General features: G+C 38.5%; 1 protein-coding gene across 6 annotated transcripts in view; it reads left to right on the forward strand.

The window, feature by feature from the left end:
* PAN3 (poly(A) specific ribonuclease subunit PAN3) overlaps window positions 1-21,487 on the forward strand; it is a 133,363-nt gene that overhangs the window by 85,130 nt on the left and 26,746 nt on the right. For 4 of the 6 annotated variants that reach the window (XM_047876176.1, XM_047876142.1, XM_047876146.1 and 1 more), the window contains 4 exons: window positions 10,371-10,618; window positions 11,747-11,803; window positions 13,046-13,150; window positions 14,236-14,293. In XM_047876176.1, the coding sequence (XP_047732132.1) occupies window positions 10,371-10,618; window positions 11,747-11,803; window positions 13,046-13,150; window positions 14,236-14,293 (468 nt within the window). The remainder of the gene's footprint in view (window positions 1-10,370; window positions 10,619-11,746; window positions 11,804-13,045; window positions 13,151-14,235; window positions 14,294-21,487) is intronic. The other 2 variants (XM_047876155.1, XM_047876171.1) reach the window with 1 other exon arrangement.

Genomic DNA, 21,487 nt, shown 5'->3' on the forward strand with positions numbered 1-21,487 from the left:
AGACACTTTGTAGTATTATGATTGGTGTCTTTAAAAAATACAGTTTTTCTAATTGATCATTTTTAGTGTGTAGGTAATGCATGTTTGTATGTTGGTTTGGTATTTCTAATATTTTATAGATTCTTATATGTGGACAATTACTTGCAAATAATGATAGTTTTATCTCTTCCTTTGCAGTCTTTTTTTAAAATTAAAAAAAAATTTTTTTAATTTACATTCAAGTTAGCATATAGTGCAACAATGATTTCAGGAGTAGATTCCTTAATGCCCCTAGCCTCCCCTCGCACCCCACAACTCCTCCAGTAAACCTCTGTTAATTCTCCATATTTAAGAGTCTCTTTATGTTTTGTTCCCCTTCCTGTTACTATATTATTTTTGCTTCCCTTCCCTTGTGTTCATCTGTTCTGTGTCTTAAAGTCCTCATATGAGTGAAGTCGTATGATATTTGTCTTTCTCTGACTGACTACTTTCGCTTAGCATAATACTCTCTAGTTCCATCCACATAGTTGCAAATGACAAGATTTCATTCTTTTTGATTGCCGAGTAATAATCCATTGTATATATATACCACATCTTCTTTATCCATTCATCCATCGGTGGACACTTGGGCTTTCCATACTTTGGCTATTGCTGATAGTGCTGCTATAAACATTGGGGTGCATGTGTCCCTTGGAAACAGCACACCTATATCCCTTGGAAAAATACCTAGTAGTGCAATTGCTGGGTCATAGGGTAGTTCTATTTTTAATTTTTTGAGGCGCCTCCATACTGTTTTCCAGAGTGGCTGCACCAGTTTGCATTCCCACCAGCAGTGCAAGAGAGAGCCTCTTTCTCCGCATCCTCGCCAACATCTGTTGTTGCCTGAGTTAATGTGAGCCATTCTGACAGGTGGGAGGTGGTGTCTCATTGTGGTTTTGATTTGTATTTCCCTGATGATGAGTGATGTTGAGCATTTTTTCATGTGTCGTTTGGCCATCTGGATGTCTTCCTTGGAGAAGTGTCTATTCATGTCTTTTGCCCATTTCTTCACTGGATTATTTGTTTTTTGGGTGTTGAGTTTGATAAGTTCTTTATAGATTTTGGAGACTAACCCTTTATCTGATCTGTCGTTTGCAAACATCTTCTCCCATTCTGTCGGTTGCCTTTTAGTTTTGTGGAGTGTTTCCTTCGCTGTGCAGAAGCTTTTTATTCTGATGAGGTCTCAGCAGTTCATTTTTGCTTTTGTTTCCCTTACCTCTGTAGACGTGTTGAGTAAGAAATTGCTGCGGCCAAGATCAAAGAGGTTTTTTGCCTGCTTTTTCCTTGAGGATTTTGATGGCTTTTTGTCTTACATTTAGGTCTTTTATCCATTTTGAGTCTATTTTTGTGTCTGGTGTAAGAAAGTGGTCCAGGTTCATTCTTCTGCATGTCGCTGTCCAGTTTCCCCAGCACCACTTGCTGAAGAGACTGTCTTTATTCCATTGGATATCCTTTGCTGCTTTCTCAAAGATTACTTGGCCATACGATTGTGGGTCCATTTCTGGGTTCTCTGTTCTGTTCAGTTGATCTGAGTGTCTTGTTTTTGTGTCATTCTTTGCAGTCTTTTTTTGTGTTTTGTTGCATTGGCTAAGGCTTTTAATATGATATTATATAGTAGTTGTCATAATTGACATTTTTGTCATATTCTATATTTAAAAGGAATGTTTCTAATGTTTTCATATTTAGGGAGAGTTCATTCCTGGCGCCTCAGATGCATTTGTATCTGAAAGGACATCTTTTTTTTTTTTTTTTCTTAAACTTCTCTGAAAGAAAAAAATAATTACTTTTGTTTTTTCCTGGAAAGGGTTTAAAAGTAACCTTTCTCAACATTTACTCATGAGGCATTTATTCAGTGACTCCTGTGGGCCAAAAAGCTGAGCATGACAAATATAGCCACTTTTATGGAGTTCACAGCTTTTTATTTTTCATTTTATGACTTTGTTTGAAGTATTTACCATTATCATGTCAATTAAAAAGTTTCAGTTGACAGATATTGCCAAATTGTTTTCCAAAAGAGATTTTAACAACTGATATTAAAGTGTAACAGTATTTATATGCCACCCATCTTTTTACTAATTGTCTTAATAAACTTTTTAATCTTTGCCAATCTGAGAAGAGGCCAGTAAAGAGTCTGGTTTTAATTTGCCTCTCTTTAATTGTCAGTGAATATGAGCATCTTTTTAAATATTTGAGGCATTTAAATTTCTTGTCTACAAACTGGCTAGTAGTGTCATTTTTCTTTTTTCTTTTGGTTGCTTTCTATTTTCTTAATTTTAAGAACTATACTAAGCAAATTAGCCCTTTTTTTAAATGTTGGAAATATCTTTTTTTGCTGTTGTGTAGGAAATTTATTTTTGAGGAAGTCAAATTGATTAAAATTCTCTTTTGACTTTTACATTTTGTGTTTTCATAATATTTTAAAAAATATTCTTTGAGGTACTTTTCTTTTTAAACTCTTTAAATATTCAGTCAGAATATTTGCCTGAAAAACAAAAAGACCACTTGCTTTTTATCTGTTTTATCTAAATAGCCATCTTTGCTTATATCTGGATTCATTCTGTCATTTTGTGACAGCTAGTAAGTTGTCTTATCTGACTGCTGTCCTCACCTCCCCTCAAGTTTGAAATGCCAGCTTTATCTTACTTCTTCATATGTATTTGAGGTCCAGTTTTGTGCCTGTTCTATTGTATTGACCCACTATTGATATGAACCTTTAGCAAACATTTTCATTACTGTAGCTTTTATCACTTTTTACTATCTTGTGCTCTTATATCACACTTTATTCTTTCTACTTTTTCTTAATTCTTCCTCTGTACTGAATATTCTTTAATAATTTTCCTGGCTATTCTCAGTGTTTATTTTTCCACATAGATATAATTGGTTTGGCTAATTAAAAAATTATTTATGGGGCGCCTGGGTGGCGCAGTCGGTTAAGCGTCCGACTTCAGCCAGGTCACGATCTCGCGGTCCGTGAGTTCAAGCCCCGCGTCGGGCTCTGGGCTGATGGCTCAGAGCCTGGAGCCTGTTTCCGATTCTGTGTCTCCCTCTCTCTCTGCCCCTCGCCCGTTCATGCTCTGTCTCTCTCTGTCCCAAAAATAAAAAATAAAAACGCTGGAAAAAAAAATTATTTATATTGAGCTAGCATTATGTTTTTAGATCAGTTAAGGGTAGTATTGAAGCCTCTATAACAAATAGGTACAGGTATTTATTTCCTTTTGTTCAGTTTACCTTTTGTTTCTGTTAGTAGAGTTTTAATCTCTTCTTTATATAAGCCCTGTACATTTCTAGTTCGTGTAGACCTGGATTTTTATGTTTTGTTGCGTGTTGAGGTATAAACCACGTATCATGAAATTCACCCTTTCAGGATGTACAGTTCAGTGGTTTTTAGCGTATCCACAATTGTGTAGCCATTATCACTATCTAGTTCCACAATTCCTCGCTTTACCTCAAAGGAAACTTCATACCTGTAGTAGTTACTCCCCATTTCCCCATCCCTAGCCCTTGGAAAGCACTAATCTACTTTAGGTCTTTATGGATTTGCTGTTCTGGGCATTTCATAGAAATCGAATCATTAAATAAGTGGCCTTTTGCGTCTGGCTTCTTTCACTTACCGATGTTTTCAGGGTTCATCCATATTATAGCACGTATCAGATTGTCCCCCTTTTTATGGGTGAATAATATCCCATGGTATGGATGGATCTGATTTTATTTACACATTTATCAGCTGATAGCCATTTGGGTTTTACTCTTTTTTGACTGTTACGCATAATGCTGCTCCGAACATGCATGTACCACTGTTTGCAGGAACACATGTTGTAAATTCTTTTTGGTAGCGTACTTAGAGTGGAGTTGCTGGGTCATATTATAACTATGCTTAACCATTTGAAGCGCTACCAGACTGTTGCCCAAAGTGACTACATGACATTGCCTTCCCACCAGCAGTGTTTGAGGATTTCAGTTTTTCCATTTGCTTGCTAATACTTGCTACTGTCTTGTTTTTATTATAATCATCCTAGTGGTATGAGTGGTTTTGTGGTTGTGATTTGTAGGTCTCTAATGACTAATGATGTTGAGCTTCTTTTTATGTGCTGCTTTGCCGTTTTTTAAAGTTCATTTATTTTAAGAGAGAGTGCGAGCTCTTGTGCGTGGGGGAGGCGGGCAGAGAGAGCGAGAGAGAGAATCCCAAGCAGGCTCCACACCCTGAGTGCAGAGCCCAATGCAGGGTTCAGACTCACCAACCATGAGATCGTGACCTGAGCTGGAATCAAGAGTTGGACATTTAACCGACCGAGCCGTCTAGGCACCCCCTTATCTGCCATTTGTGTGTCTTCTTTGGAAAAATGTCTATTCAGATCCTTTGCTCATTTTTAAATGTAGTTATTTGTTTTTATTGTTGAGTCATGAGAGTTCCTTATATATTGTGCATATGAGCCCGTTATTGAATATGAGTTGTAAGTATTTTAATTGGTAGTTTACTGCGGAGTGCAAAAAATTTTCAATTTTGATGAAATCCAGTTTACTTTTGATTCTTTTGGTTATGTGTGCTTTAGGTGTCCTATTTTAAGAAACCATTGCTTAGCTGAAGATCCTGAAGGTTTATGCTTGTTTTCTTAGAGTTTCATAGTTTAGCTCCTATGTTTAGGTTATTGGTCCATTTTGAGGTAATTTTTATATATGGTGTGAGGTAGAGGTTGGATGTTTTATATTATGTTTCTGTTTTGTGTAGTTGTCACCCCTAGAATTTTACCATGCTTGCTTTTTACTAAGTATGAAATTGTGGAAGAGGAAGGAGGTAAAGATATTATTATGAGGATTTTTAATGACTTTGTTTCTTTCTGCCCTTTTTTAATGTTGTAATTCATAGAATCTTAATTATACTTTGACTTTAATCTATCTCAGATTAATTGTTCTTCTTTCGCTGTCAGTGCTTATTCAGATTTACCCATATAATTTGATATTCTTTTGTTTTAGGGGAGAAGGAGTTACCTCTATACTGAGTTAATCATTTAATTGTTCTTTCACCAAGGAGATGTGAGAGATAAAAATGTCTTCATTGTCCCCCTCATTTGCAAACTGTGTATAAACTTTAATATGACCATTCATTTGGGGTGCTTGGGTGGCTCAGTCGGTTGGGCGTCTGACTTTGGCTCAAGTCATGATCTCACCGTTCGTGAGTTTGAGCCCCGCATCGGGCTCTGTGCTGACAGCTTGGAGCCTGGAGCCTGCTTCGGATTCTGTGTCTCCCTCTCTCTCTCTCTGCCCCACCCCACCCCCCCCTTTCAAAAATAAATTAAATTATATGACCATTCATTTTCCTTCCTTTGATTATATTATTTCATTGTCTAATGTTGCTGTTGCTGATGCAAGTTTAATGTTGCTGATGTCATTGTTTTTTGGGAGTTTTTCGTTTTGTTTTTAGATAGTTTGTCTTTTTTCTGGTAGCTTTTTAGATTTGTCTCTTTATCTTTGTCACTCTACAATTTCAGTTGACTGACAGATTTGTTTTTACTTACTCTGTGTAGATCTCTTGCTCAGGATTTCTTCAATTAGGATTTATATGGTATATTAATTCTTGAAAATCACAAATCTTGTCTTTGAATATTGCTTTGTCTCCCCAATATTCTTTCTTTTTTTTTCTCCAGGAAATTTGCCTTCTCATTCTACCTTTTGTGTCTCCTAACTACTTTTTCATATTTTCCAAATTTTATTTTTAGGTAATTTCCTCAGTTCCTTCTCTGGTTTATCTTTTCTCTCTTTGATTGTGTCTACTTTGCCATTTAACTCATTTGTTGAGTTTTTCCCCCCTTTAATTTCAGTGATTATATTTTTTACTCTTCAAGAGTCTAGTTCTATTTAAGAACTTGTTAATGTCCTGTTTTTCATGTTTGTCATTTCTTTCATGTCCTTAATCATTTTAGTTGTTTTCTTTCTTTTACAGGGTTCTGTTTTCTGAGATTCCTTTTTTCTCAGGGAATTAATTCTCAAGTATATTGTGCATTCCAGCTCTTTGAGAGTTCTTCGAAGTGGGATTGTTTTTCTGGCGGGCAGATCTTGTGTATTTTGGGTTGTAGAAGCACTCATCAAAAACAGTTGGTGTTTGCTTCATGCAGACGTCCAGTGCCGGTGCAAGTTTCATGTGAATTTCTCACTGGGATTCCTATCACATGAAGTCCGCTGGAAATTTTCCCTCTTACACCTGTGCATGATACAGGCATTGGGTTCTTTTCTCTGGACACCACCCCGGTCTGCTCCTTTCCTTCATCTCTCTCTTCCACAAGCAAGCTTACTTTTTTTTTTTTTTTTTTGGCCTCTGTTGGCCAGTAGGTAGAAAGTTTTCTCCTCCTACATTCACTGGTGTTGCAGCTTTTCTAGACTCCTTGGCTTCACACTGGGATTTGGGTTCCGTTCCCCGTGTTTTATGGGCTGAAGGCCATATTTCATATTCTCCTGTGGGCATTAAAGCCTCAGTTAGAGATTATATCTGGCCCAGGGTTTTTTCCTCAGACTTTTCGCAGTATAACCTCTTAATTCCAGATTTTTCTTTCATTTCTTGTTCTTGGAGTTCTTTGTTGTTGTTCTTTTGACCTTAGGTATATTTTAAATTTGGGTTGTATTTTATCTTGTAGTTCTATGTATTCGCAGTTTCGGTAGGGGTTGAAGGGACGGTATCATGTTAGTGGAATCTGATTTCCCAGAAACGATATTGCCCTAACTGGTTGTTTGTATTTAGGAATGCTGTTCATTTAGTATACGTTAATATTGTAATTACATTTACTGTAATGAATTCTCTCATTATTTACAAGAGTCTTTTTGTTGGTTTTCTTGTGTTTTTTCCAAGTATAGAATCATGTCATCCAAAAACACTGATAGTTTGACTCCATAAAGTAGCCTTGAAGTTTTTTATATTAGTTCTTCTATTTTGTTAATTGCTCTGGTTAACTCCTCTGGTGAGCATTTCCGTATGGTTTCCTCACTTTTATTTGAATTGGGATACATTGAAGAAAAGATGTTTTTTAAATGTTCTGAAGCAATTAATTTAACAGGTCCGACTCAAGTATCACAGTTTGCATTTAACCTAATGAATTATAGTGCATAGGTATTGTATATGATGTCACCAAATTGTCATTCTAAGAATAAATTATAAAAAGTAACACAAAACATAAATACAAAAATGAGATGTTTCTGAATCATCTTTTTTTTTAAGTACAAATTTCCATTCTTCCATATTGTCTCTTAATGGTATCCTTAGTGGTTCTATATTTGCTTAAGCGTTCTGGTGATCGAGTACCGGTTAATAGCAAGGCACTGGTGTGGGAATCACTACGAGTAGGCCTTCCCCCTGTATATGGAAAGAGCGAACTTCTAAAGGAGTATTTACATGTGAGAGAGATGAAATCAAACCTGTTCGTTTTCATTCATCTTTACTTTTAACTACTCATTTCTGGAGTATGGTTCCACTCCTTTGTGCTGTTTGTAATTTAGTCTTGTATATGGGCAGTTGGTAGTAAGTGAGTTGTGGCTATTGTCTTCATAGGAAAGTACAGAATACCTCTCTTTGAGCAGCTATGTGCATATTGTACTCAGTTCTTTAACATGTTTGTAAAATATTCTGGTGGCACAAAGCTGTGCCTTATGTGGCTAGGTTTGATGTTTCGGTAATTTGGGGTTCATTTCATTTCTAGCTTCCTATGCATTTAAATATCCTGTTAACCCCTATGGGTGGTGGTACTTCATAGTGTACATGCTTTCTTTTGAATGTATTTAAATAACTTACCTGCCTCAGCTCAGATACGTGAAGGCAAATGTCAGTGTTGAAACTTTGTTTTAGAACAGCTACAACATTGACAATTTCATAGAAAGCTGGCTACTTACAACTTCTAAATTCTGTGCATGAATTTCCCTCTTAATTGACCACAGATTGTTTTTGGTAATCTTTCCCCATGTATTGAGCCTTAAGGAGATAGTGTACCTTCTGTCTCACTTACACACCTACTTTGGTGTCAAGATTTTTCCCTTCACCCCGTGCTGCACCTCCGCCACCCCACGTGGCTTATGTAGTTGCTCATGTTACTACTACAAGTAATGGACCCCTTTCTGCCCTCTAGTACAGGACTTAGGAACCGGGCGACCATAGAGCATATTGACTAAGAGCACAGGCTTTGGAATCGAATAGATCGGAGTTTGAGTCTTGATTCTTTTGTTTAATAACCTGTATTTGTCCTTAGAATAAGTTTAAAAACTTTTTTAATGTTAGTTTCCTTTGCAGTGAGGTGAATATGACATACCTACCTCACAGGGTTGTTGTGAGGGTTGAACAGACTGATGTATATGAAGTACGTTTATTAGTGCCTGCCCCGTGGAAAGTGCTCAAGAATTGGTAGCTGTATTTCTTGCTGCTAGTTAACTTAAAGGTAGTAAACACGTTCGCTTATCTTTGATGACTTGGCCAATTTTATCTTGGAAAGACTTGGAATACTAGCGTAGGAAAACTCTTAAGTGCATTTCATATTAGGTAAGTGGGGAGTATTTATCTTTCAAAGATAGTTAAATAATTCAGTTTTTTGCTGTATGGATTAACCTGCAATTCGATGTGTCATACAGAGTTAAGAAAACACAGAGAACTCTGGAACAGTTTTTTAAAAAAAATAAGCTTATATCTTAATATAGTAGCTTGGTTTCCTTATAAATACTGGTTTTTTTAAACGGGGGTTTAGATTTTTAGCGTTTCTCTTAGATACATTTAAGACACGCTTGAGAATGCTCGGCCTATTTTCATGTCAGTGCAGTAGACATTGTATTATAGTGGTACGACTGTCCCATTTGGAGTTTGGAGACCTGGCTTTGAGTCCTGGCTTTGCTGTTGACTTTGCACAAATGTCACACTGGTCAAGTCAGAACCTCTTCATGTCTGACTTCTGTACTGTGGTGCTTGTAACTTGACCTGCCTCGCCTTCCTAACTCATTTAGTTGCTCAGAAAATCAGAATAATTATCTTCAGGCTCTTTAGAAAGTGGAAAGGGCTATCCCGAGTAGAGATAAGTGTTATCTCAGTTCTCACCTTATTTTTGTCCACCTACATCTGTCCAAAAAACAGTGTTGGTGTTTTATGAATTTCTCAAAATTGAAATTCATGTCCCTGTTAATCATATTTCTCCGACAAGAGGCATTTTGGTAAACTTTTTTCTTGCATTGTGAGGTGGCATATTACTTTAAAGGTGTGTGTTTTAGTTACTCCCCATGGCCACAAAGTAGTTCGGGGAGTAAGCTGAGTTTTTTAAAGAAGTGTACCTATAGCTCTAGAAATTCTTTTCAGTCTCTGCTCAGAACTGATCACCTCCATTAAGCCTTTGATTGATTCTACCTGGTTTTAATTAACTCGCATTCCATCTGCATTTATGCATGTAGTTTGCAGTATGTTAATTTACAGTGGAGTGTTTTTGTAAGTCATTTTATGTCTTTTACGTGTGACCTGGACTTGTTTTCTCGGCTAGTTGGAATCTCCTGAAGGGTTACGACAAAGTACCCTTTCTTCACATTAGAATCCTAATAGAGGATGCCCTACATATAATGATTTCTTCTAGTTGTGTTTGCGTAAAACTGCCACTAAAATCTAGTGGCATCACTTGACCTAATATTACAGGGTACACATCTGCAGAACTTTTCATTTGTTTTAGTGTATGCCTATTTAGAGTTAAAAGACAAAAGGCATAAAAACAGTGTACTGCTTGATTCAAAAATAATAGTGTGTAAGCTGCCATGTACTTCAGCTGAGACTAGACTTCATTGTTTTGCTTTTTCAAACCATTCTGTTAACTGTATTTGGCCAAAAGAAATCGAGTAAATCTCATTAAATAGTTTGATTTTTAAAACTATACTACTGGAGGATAAGGTGGTATTTGTGTTAATAGCCATAGTTTTAAATGATTCTTTGCCAAAAAGGAATCGAGCCCTTGATGAAAGAAAGGCTTTTATTAAAGGCTTATAAAAAGGCTTTTTGAGAGTCCCAGTTGCTTATTTCTCATTTTTCCATAAAATCAATTTGTTAAATTACCGATGATTCTTACTATTGAAGTTTCTCATGTAAACCTTGATATGGAGGAGACTATTCTTGCAATAAATTTCCTAGCTTATTTGGAAATGGCTATGTTTGAAAAAAAGAAACGTCTTTACACTTGCTTTCATCAGAGCTTTCTCTAAAACAAACCAAGATAAAATCATGGCTTTTATTTTTGCACTTAAAGAATTTGCTAAAGAGGATGTTTCTTCCAAATGAATGTTTGCATTTTATTTTCCAGACCTTTTTCTCTAAAACCAGTTTTTGCTCCTAAGAAACATTTTTACGTCTTCTTCAGGAATGTCCTTGTCTGCCGGATCTTCTCCTCTTCATTCTCCCAAGATCACTCCACATACTTCTCCTGCGCCCAGAAGAAGAAGTCACACTCCAAATCCAGCAAATTACATGGTGCCTTCTAGTGCCTCTACATCTGTTAATAATCCTGTTTCTCAGACTCCATCTTCTGGTCAGGTGATCCAAAAGGAAACGGTCGGTGGGACGACTTACTTCTATACAGACACAACCCCAGCTCCTTTGACTGGAATGGTATGTCTACCTGACGGGAGAAGTGAGAGTAGTCTTACAGCAGTTCCTTCTTGATAATGAGATTAGTGAGGAGGTCTCGCCCCCCCCCCCCCCCCTTGCATCTTTTTATTGTGATGTGAAAACGTATTTACTTTTCTAACTTAGACGATGATCCTGACCTCTTCTCATCTCTTCAAAGTAAACTTTCTATATTAATAATGACTCCAGCTTGGACAGAACCGGGTTTAATCACAAATCAGACTATCTTCTGGCTCTAGTGGAGTACTTTATGGCACGTTTGCTCACGGGGTTACCTTGTACTGGTGCTAGCTGGAGTTGATGTTTGCTGCGTTTGTTTGTAGGTGTACGTGGTTTTACCTCTGGTAAGAACTTGGAGACAGTAGATGGTTTCTTATGGTAGTCACTAAAAACAAACTGATGATAAACTCTTGCTTCAGGTGAGGCAATGATTTAATCTCTAGATCTCTGGATAGTGGAGGACACGTGATGATAAGGGGCTTCCAGTGTGGGTTATTGGTAAGGAAGGAGGAAGCCCAGCGGGGGAAACCCTGATCGTGGATGAAGAAAGAGCCACCAAAGGAAGGCAGAGGGAGAGAGGGGAAAGGGCAAAGAGGGAAGTGTCGTCATGTTCCATAAATTGTATCTCTTTGCTTCATTCTGGCCATGTCAAAAAATTGTTTTTTAACTGGTATGGTGAAATAAGTAGTGGATGAAGAGCTTGTGAGTTCGAAAGCCAAGTTCCATTAAGGTAGGAGAACTGATCTAAATGGTAGACATTTGACATAATTACAGAGCATAGGTTTCGATGAAAAGTATGCTTGGATTTTAGTAAGCAGATTTTGATCTCACAAGTTCAACTAATGCCTTATTTTGATTAATGGTTTACTAAAAGGCAATTTGAAAGGAAAGATGACAGAGTTCTTTTATGTTTTTTTAAGAGTCCCTCCCGGTCCTGCCATTGTTTTGTGACTCTTGAATCTTAGTACCTCTGAGACCATTTCCCCAGTTGTAAATGGGGATAATAATTTAGTGAAAACATTTATAGAAGTACTTGTAAATTATGTAAAATGTTTCAAAAACTAATAAATAGCTAATAGTCTTGTTCTGTTTTGTTTTGTTTTTGGTCAGAGATCTTTCAAAAATTATCACAGAACAGCTTGCCGAACAGAAGGTCAAATAATTGAGGTAGAGTAGAGACTTTCCTTGGTTCTTTCAAGTAAGAATTCCATCAATGTGTTACCTTTTTTGGGGGTTTATTATAATTATTTACATTTTTATTATAGCATATTTGTAGAAAGTAGTTTAGTTTAATCTATAAAGAGGTTCTTTTGTCACAAAACTCTCTCAGCTGTTTTTGTAGAGATTACATAGGGCACATTTGTATGATGTTTTTACCCTTCAGACCACTGTTAGAAATGTGCTCATGGTGAACTTGAGCTAATTAAGCCAAACTGTGCTCTCTGGTGTAAGAAAAACCGAGGCAAGAGAAAGGAAATCTTCTCCCTGCGGATATAGGTTAAAGGAAACCATACATACAGGTGTTGCAAAACCACTTCCTGGTTGAGATCCAGAGCAGAATAATTATCTGAGGGCAGCAGAAATCAGCTGAATTCATTTTACAAAGACGAAAAACAAAGCGTTTGTTTCAGCTTTTTAAGAAGGAAAAAGGAAAAGATAGTTTAGAATGTACGTTTATTTTGTATCGGGGGCCGGTGAAGAGGAAGGAGAGGCAGAGGCAGAAGAGAAGAAGCCAGGGGGTGGGGAAAAGTCCACTCGGAAAAATGAAAGCAAAGAGGCTTGAAGCAGATTCGGTAACTTTGCCATAGTTTTGCCCTGAAGGTATTTAAATAGACCGTTCACTCTTCTGTCCGCCTGAGCGGCGGACCAGACCCAGAGTCAGTCCGTCGGTCCGTCCTCCTCACTGTTGCAGTGTGAGGTGCTTACCAGTGTGGACGCAGCAGTCTGTCTAGGTTGGCCACGAAAAGCCCTTGCAAGGGCGTGGTTCTTTGGGGAGCCAGGGCAGGGTTACCTCGTTATCTGACCGCATCCAAACACCTCTGTCACCAGCTTTCTTCTCTCTTCCCGCTGCTTTAAAAAATGCTGACGGACTACATAACCTCTTCCAAAGTGCAGCTTTGGCCTCTCCTTGGAAGCTAGGTTTTACTGTGTCCGAAGGAATGTTTCCTTTCTCGTCAGACTTTTAAATTGATTACTACAAGATTATTTGTATAAAGTGAGTTCATTCTGAAAGTGTCCCGACAACAGCTGTCCTCTAAGGTGCTTATTAGTTCACTGTGATTTAAAGATGAAAACGTATCCATTTATCTATCGCTGTCATTTAAAGCTTACAGCTTTACCGAAACAATGGTAAAGCATATCGAGTGAGAAAGGTTGGTTATTACATTTCCCCCCTCCCTGCCTTTTTAGGTATTTCCGAACTACCACATATATCCTCCAACTGCACCTCATGTTGCCTACATGCAACCAAAAGCAAATGCACCCTCCTTCTTCATGGCCGACGAACTCCGACAGGTAGGCTTTCAGAGTTCCTGGGGGGAATCCGTAATGGCTGTTGCGCTGTAGCGACGAGCCGGAGAAAGAACAGAGCTCTTTTCAAATGAGATCATGTGATCAAACATGCTGTATGCACTAAAGCAGCTAGAATGTAGAGTGTATGAGTCCTAATTGGCATATTTATTTAAGGAAACCCATTTTTCAAGAAAATTTGTAGATCAGTATGTGTTAGGACGTAAAACAGAATAAATAGCTACTTAAATGGGCCACCTTTTTGCACTTCGTATCCTGTGCATTGAAAGGTCTCCGAAATATATAAATAAATTATTGAAATGGTCTTTAACCTTCAGACCACTTTTTGTTAATATCTGGAGGTTGAGAATAAGTAGTTTGGCCTAGAAATAAACCTCATTTTAAAAGAGCTTAATATTGGGGCACCTGGGTGGCTGAGTCAGTTAAGCTTCCAGCTCTTGGTTTTGGCTCAGGTCATGATCTCAGTTTTGTGAGTTCGAGCCCCGTGTCCGGCTCTGTGCTGACAGCATGGAGCCTGCTTGGGATTCTCCCCCTCCCTCCACCGCCCTCTCTCGGCTCTCTCTGCCACCCCCCCCTTGTGTCTCTCAAATATAAATAAACTTTAAAAATTTTTTAAAAAGTAATAGAGCTTAATATTTTCTATAAAGTAGGTTTTATAAAATAATTTGTGTTTTTTTTTTTTTTAGGTAAACAGCTGGATATTATTTGATACGTAGAATTTCATTTTATACTTATAATCTCAGAAAAAAATGTTATTTCACAGAAGTTGTACCAGTATAATGTTGATGAATAAATTATTGACGAGCTTAGGGTAGGCCTTGTCTTCAGCCACAGAGTTATAGTTACGTGCTTTGGGTCAAAGCATAGCTACTTAACCCCAACCTTAATTATGGGCAGGTCTCTCCAGGCCTGGAATTTAGACGTTTTATCGTTATTAGAAATGTCATTTCATGTTGTCGACATCAAAAAGTGTGCATATCAAAAAATATTAATACTTATTTACTTATAATAAGAAAATCAGATTTTAGAAGCTCTGTTTATATGTAAATATACTTGTTTTCTTTTCTTAGGAGCTGATTAACAGGCATTTAATAACAATGGCTCAAATTGACCAAGCAGATATGCCAGGTAAAATGCGAGTTGGTTCATCCTTCCTTTTAAAGGTTATTAGGATCTCGATGTACATGTTTTTATGCCTTGAACAGCTAGTTACAATTTTATGAGTGTATTTATTTGAAATCTGCTTTTGAAGAGTTCCAAGATGCCGCTGATCATCTAGTCCATTTCAGTTCTCCATGTGACAGTATTCTAGTTTGTCAAAAAAGTTGGTGGTTTTAAAATTCATGGTGATTTACCTCATTGTGCATTAGAATATTGTTTCCTGAAACTTGATAAAGTATGGGTACTTAAACAGACGGGGAAGGTAATTATTACTTTTGAAACTATGGTGTACCAGATAATGTGCTGATTAAATTCTTTATATGTCTTACTTTCTTCCTCATAAAAATCCTATGACATTGACACGAATACTATCCTCTCCCTCTTACGTATGAGGAAAACTGAGGTTGACGGGAAGGCTAAGTAATTTGCCTTTAGCACTGATGGCTAGTAATCAGCTGGTCAGTCAGGATTTAAAGCTAGGTTTTTCTGACTGTACCACAGTGTTTCTCAGAGTACATTAAAATCTCTTTGCCTAGCTTATTCTGTATATAGCAAGATTAAATATGGTATAATTTAGCAAAACTTTATAAATAATGCAGTAGGAATATATTTGCCATAGAGATAATCTCAAAGCGTGTGGTTGTAATCAAGGACTCAACATAGTCTACTGTGCATTTTCTTGATTGCTAAAGAATTAAAAGGAATAATATGTAGCTCTTATGCCCTAACACCCATCTTTTCAATTTAGATGGACAGGGAACTGATCTGTCATAACCTTTAAAGTATTCAGGTTGGAATTTTCCTTAATTATTTAACATTGTCTTTGAGGTCTTAGCTGGGATAAAAGAAGAAAAGAAAAATAAGTAGGTTTATTTTTGCCTTTCCAGTCTTTATGACCGCAATCATGTATAAGTCGTATGACCAGAGGTTGGGCATAACTTGAAATTATAATAGAGCTTAGGAAATAGCTGGATACGAGATTAATATATGTCAGTTAAATTTCTGTAGGCCAGTAGCCAATAACTTAAATATAATTAAAAGAAAAGATGCTACTTACAGTGGTTTCAGCTTATCAGTAGCTAGGGCATAAATGCAACAAAAGATGTGTGCGATCTCAATGGGGGAGACTTACTAAGAGATATTAAGTAAGATAAATAATTAGAGCAAAATATTACATATTTAAAAAAAAGTTTTTTTTTAATGTTTATTTTTGACAGAGAGAGAGACAGAGCATGAGGGGGGAGGGGCAGAGAGAGGGAGACACAGAATCTGAAGCAGGCTCCAGGCTCTGAGCCGTCAGCACAGAGCCTGACGCGGGGCTCGAACTCACGGACCGTGAGATCACCTGAGCCGAAGTCAGACACTCAACCAACCGACTGAGCTACCCAGGTGCCCCCAAAATATTATATTATAAATAGGAAGACATAATGAGTGAGATGTCAGTTTTCCTAAACTGATGTATAGATGCAGTATAATTGCAGTCAAAGCATATGAGCTGTTTTTACTCATAAATACTTCTGGCATTTACTTCATGTCCTAACGGATTATTTATTAAGGGCACGGTCTGACAAGACTACTCCCATTTCAGATGCCCGCCAAGGTGGGGTGCCCAGGCTACCCCCATTCTGACCAACTACCAATTTGGGGGTTTCCATAACCACTACCACCACTCTCCCCCCCACACCCCGCCGCACCAGTTCAGTAATTTGCTAGAGTGAGTCACTTTAGGACCTGTTGCTGGTTTAGTGTGTAGAGGCTACAGCTCAGGGACAGCCAAATGGAAGAAATGCCCAGGGCAAAGAGAGGGGGTGGGCACTTGTGTACAAAACTTTAAAAGCTTTTTATACTATAAAATATTAGCGAATAGATTTAACATATCAGTAGGGAAAGATTTCTTCTACAGGAGGCAAAGATCGCTGACTCTTAGAGAAAATACTGCTAAATTTTACTAAGTTAGAATTGAAAAGCAATCCAAAGATACCCACAGTAAAGAAAAAACCTGGAAGAAGATATTTACACAGTTGACGAAGAATATAAGAAACACAATTCAGTAAGAGCATAAAAAACTCAGCAGAAAAATGGCCAAAAGATAGGAATAGGCACGTAAAGAAAGGAAATTCACATGAGCAGTACATGTATGACGAGATATGAACCACACTGACAATTAGGGAAAGTTCAGGTAGGCTGCCATCTTGAAGTGCAGTCGTGTAAAGTGTTAGGATATGGATCCACAGGCTCTCTGGTGCGTTGCCGTAGGGAGCATAAGTTGGGTGAACCTGTGATCCAGCACTTCTCCTCCTGGGAACAGGTAAACTCCTATACGTTTTCAGCCGCAAAATGTATGACGAAGTATCCATAACATTGTCGCTCAAAATAGCAGAAACTGTGATCAATCCAGAGTAACTGTGCTGCTGTCAGCTAATGGAAGGTGGTACAGCAGCTGAAAGGAAGGAAGTTCACTGAGCTGCAACAACCCAGAAGAAGATTAGTAAGTAAAGTGAGTTGCAAGAGACCATATACAGCATACTACCTTTTTACAAAGTTCACCAAAATTTATACATATATTTACATTTATGTAAATGTATGTGTATATGCTTATGTATATATTATGTGCAATGCAGCCATATAAAAAAGGAAAGAAGTGAGAGAAGGAAGGCAGAGGTTGGTAAAGAGAACCATAATTTAGATGTAAGTTAAAGGTTTGATGAGTACTGAGTTTGCAGATGCTTATTATGCTATTAAGAACAATTAACTACATAAAACCAGGCCTTATGTAGACACGAGCCAGTGATCTGAGTGTCACAGACTAAAGGTTATGGTTAATCCGCTTCTGTGCCCCATGTTCCACAAGGTTTAGTAAATGCTTTTTGTGGGGGGGGGGGGGGGGTCACTGCTCTAACTGATCTTTTTCATGTCTTTTGTTTACTACAATCTTCATCTCATGCTGACCCATGCATTAATATTTGGTCTTGCTGTCTTTTTTCTCTCCGTTTTCCATTTCATAGCTCATATTCCCACCAGATTAGTACTTCTCAAGTTTGAAGTCATAATTTATTTCCTGTAGATCAGTGCTTCTGCACCAGGAGTGGTTACCCCATCACGGGTCATTTGGTCGTGTCTGGAACGGTTTTGGTTGTCACAGCTGGCGGTGGGGTGCTGCTGGCTACCGGTGGGTTGCCGAACACCCTGCAGTGCACAGACCAGTCCCTGACAACAGAGAGTGATCCAGTCTGGTATGTCAGTAGGGCCAAGGTTGAGAAACCGTAGTGAATCTCAGACATTCGATATCTTAGATTGGACCTATTATTTTATATGTCCTTCGAGGGGAGGTAGGGTTGAATAGTGTGCAAAGACACTAACATTTCATTTTCTTTTTTATCACTGTTTTTACTATTACTTGGTGGAATTGGACCCCAGACTAAAAACTTGGGGCTGACGTGAAGAATGCAGCTCTGTCCATAATCTTACACGTTGGTATCCCTAGTCTGATTTTTGATGGCCTGACAGTGATTTAGGCACCCCCTATTCCCTTTATTCATACTTAATTTTATGTATTTGTTAAGTTGAGCTGGAAACGAAGAGCAAAACGACAGTGAGTATTCCTATCAGGGGAAACGTTCGGTTTTTTAAGGTTAATACCAGGCTGCATACGATCATTTCAGGGTAGACTGGGAAATGTAGTGTTCAAAGATGACTTTCTGAAACAAGGTAACACCATATGTACAGACATAAAAACGAACGTTTTGAAGATTTTATTTAAGTCGTGAGGGAGCCGGTTGTAGGACCTGTTACTACTAGCTCAGGGGTATCGAAATGCGCGTGCAAACTGGCTTTTCCACGGAGGAGGCAGGCGTTCTTGTGCAGTGCTGCCAGTTACCTGTGTGCAGTTTACAGAGGTGCAAAATACCTTCCGTGGCATCAGAATCAGACATCGAAAAGCCAGCCATTGGATACTCCGTGGTCTTCCACTGAAGCACGATTTTTTCCACCCCGCGACGCAGAGAATTCAACAAGCCTTGCTCGAAAGGGCACACAGGGACAAAGGAGTTAGTACGAGTTTTAGCCGATTGTGACCCTCCCTCAGTCTCCTCGTCACACACTGGTGCTGTGACTCCGCTGCTTGGCGTAGTGGATTTCAGGCCCTCAGTCTAGCATTTATGGTCCCCTCTGATCCAGTCCCAGCAGAACCCCCTCAGCTTTTTCTCCACGTTGTACGTCTTCTGCAACACACCCTGCTCTCCCACCGCGTGAGGTTTCACGGTTCCTGAACGCAGTATACGCATTGAGGCCTGGGTGGTGGTGGTGGTTCTGTTTACTCCCTCACCACAAAGCAAAGCACTCGTTCGCTCGTTGTGGAGTGTCACTGAGAGCAGTCTCATCCTTCAGTTTGTGGTACACGTACCCAATCCTCTGTAGGATCTTTTCTAGGATCCTTGAGGATGGCTTCCTTCTGGGTATTTCCATGCATAGTGCTTCTCAGAATGTGGTCCTTGCCCCGGCAGCATCTTTTCATTATCACCTGGAAACTTCTTGGAATTGCAAATTCTCGGGCCCTACTGTAGACCAACTAAGTAAACACTGCGCATGTGTATTGTTATCACTGTCAGTGACTCTGAAGGGTGTTGAAGTTTAAGAACCAGTGCCATGGTGAGTTGTACTTCTTTAATAGCTGTTTTCCCTGTACTGTATTATGTTTCCATATAGATCTCTGTCCTTTATTTTTCTCTTGGTGTCTTGATAAGAACCTGTATTTCATTAATACCTGTATTAATAAGTTAATAACCTGTCTTGATTAAGACCTGTCTTGAATAAGACCTTATTAATCAAAATTAATAACCTGTTTTGATTAATAACCTGTCTTGATAAGAACCTGTATTTCATTAATGAGTAGGCACTCATTACCTTTTCACTAATTTGAAATCAATTATTTCTCTTACTAGATGCTCCTCATGAAATAACCAGGGAACAAAATTTATTCATCATTTGTTTGTGGAAATTACGCTGATTGTTAAAATAAAAGATAAATGGGCAAAGTTGCAGCTGCATTTCCTTGTGTGTATACTTCCCTTGTACTGCCTTTATTTCAGTAGAATATGTCACGTGACCTTGTTTTGAAAGTTAGTGTCTGTTTCAATCAGTGTCTGTTTTTTTGCACTCTGGCCAAAATGCCGTCTGGGGGTTAAGAGCACGAGACTATGGAATCAGAGCCCTGAGTTTGCATCCCAACTCCCTTTCTAGATGTGTGATCCTTATTTTCTTTATGAAATAGAGTTCTGTCTCCTGTGGTTGTTTCGAAAACAAAGAGACGGTGAATGTCAATTTAGCAAAGGCGGGAAGGGCCATTATGAGCCTGTCTTCTGGAGTTACAGTTTTCTGATTAGGGTTTTACCTGTATTCCTTAACAGGCATTCAGTGAAAAATTATTAGTCATATTGGTCTGTGTGTTTTGTTTTGTTTTGTTTTTTGTTTTTTTTTTTTTAATTTTTTTTTTTCAACATTTATTTATTTTTGGGACAGAGAGAGACAGAGCATGAACGGCAGAGGGGCAGAGAGAGAGGGAGACACAGAATCGGAAACAGGCTCCAGGCTCTGAGCCATCAACCCAGAGCCCGATGCGGGGCTCGAACTCACGGACCGTGAGATCGTGACCTGGCTGAAGTCGGACGCTTAACCGACTGCGCCACCCAGGCGCCCCGGTCTGTGTGTTTTTTAGAAAGAGATTTATTGACGTGTTTTAAAAATAGTGCTAAACATATTTATTGTAAAAAGTTTGGGAAGTATGGCATAGTGTAAAGAGAATAACAGTGCTCCCACTCAGAGGTTACCATTGTTGAAGTTCTTGCTGTGTTCTTTCTAGAAGGTTTTCTGTGTGTACTGTGCATGTTCACTTACCTGCTTTTCATTTGAAATCTCTTGAGTATTCCTAAGTCATTCAAGACATTTAGGAGAATGGAAGCTGTTCCGTTGGGAAATGTAATTTGATTGTATTTGAAGCATTAAAAAAATCCTCCTCTTTTTGAATTGCAAAACTGATACATGTATGTATCAGAAAATAGGGAGCGGTAAAGAAGAAAACATAGGGGCACCTGGGTGGCTCGGTCGGTTAAGCCTCGGACTCTTGGTTTCTGCTCAGGTCATGATCTCACGGTTTGTGGGATCTAGTCCCGTGTCGGGCTCTGCACTCAGAGTGCAGAGCTTGCTTGGGATTCTCTCTCACCCATCTCTCTCTATCCCTCCCCCACTCTGGTTTTCTGTCTCTCTCAAAATAAATAAATGAACTTTAAAAAGAAAAGTAAATTGCCTATACTCTTTACAGAAACCAACCACCGAATACAGTTAGTCTTTTTTTTTTTTTTTTAATGGTGATTTATTTATTTTGAGAGAGAGAGAGCACGAGTGAGCAGGGGAGGGGCGGAGAGGGAGAGGGAGAGAGAGAACCTCAAGCAGGCTTTGAGCTGTCAGCACAGAGCCCGATGCAAGGCTTGATCTTACAGAACCGTGAGATCGTGACCTGAGCCCAAATCGATCTGGATGCTTAAACTGACTGAGCCATCCAGGCGCGCCTATTTAGTCCTTATAAGAAACAACAGATTGGGATTCAAGATAAATAGTTTTTTAAATGCCTGACTAGAGTATCATGAGCCAATTACAATGCATTATCCCAGCTATTCTAAAACATAATTTTTCTTGCTTTGAAGAACGTGGAAATCATGAGGATAAAGTTGTTTTCATTTTCTTTCTTTTATGTTTTACTAGGGAGTAAAACAGTGCTGTTCCACTGAATGGTTGAAAGTCTTGATAGATTGCCATATTTATACATACATATACCCACAGATACATTACACATACACACTCTCCAATTTAATGTTACTTGTTTTGAATTTCTGTATGTTTTGAAAAACAAGAATTCATATGCTTAACACCATTGTCTAAATATATTTTGTGCAAACCAAAGTGTTTTAAGAAGCAGAATCAAAATCAGAAATGTTTAATACCTGTAAGTGATAACACAAATTGTTTCTAATAACTGAGAAACAAAAAGTTGTGTGGTGCTATAAAAGATAAATATTTTCAAGGGGCGCCTGGGTGGCTCAGTCCGTTTAGCATCCTACTCTCGATCTCGGCTCAAGTCCTGCTCTCAGGGTCCTGAGTTCAAGCCCC

This window comes from Prionailurus viverrinus, chromosome A1 (genome assembly GCF_022837055.1).
Source record: "Prionailurus viverrinus isolate Anna chromosome A1, UM_Priviv_1.0, whole genome shotgun sequence".
Taxonomy (NCBI): Eukaryota; Metazoa; Chordata; class Mammalia; order Carnivora; family Felidae; genus Prionailurus; species Prionailurus viverrinus.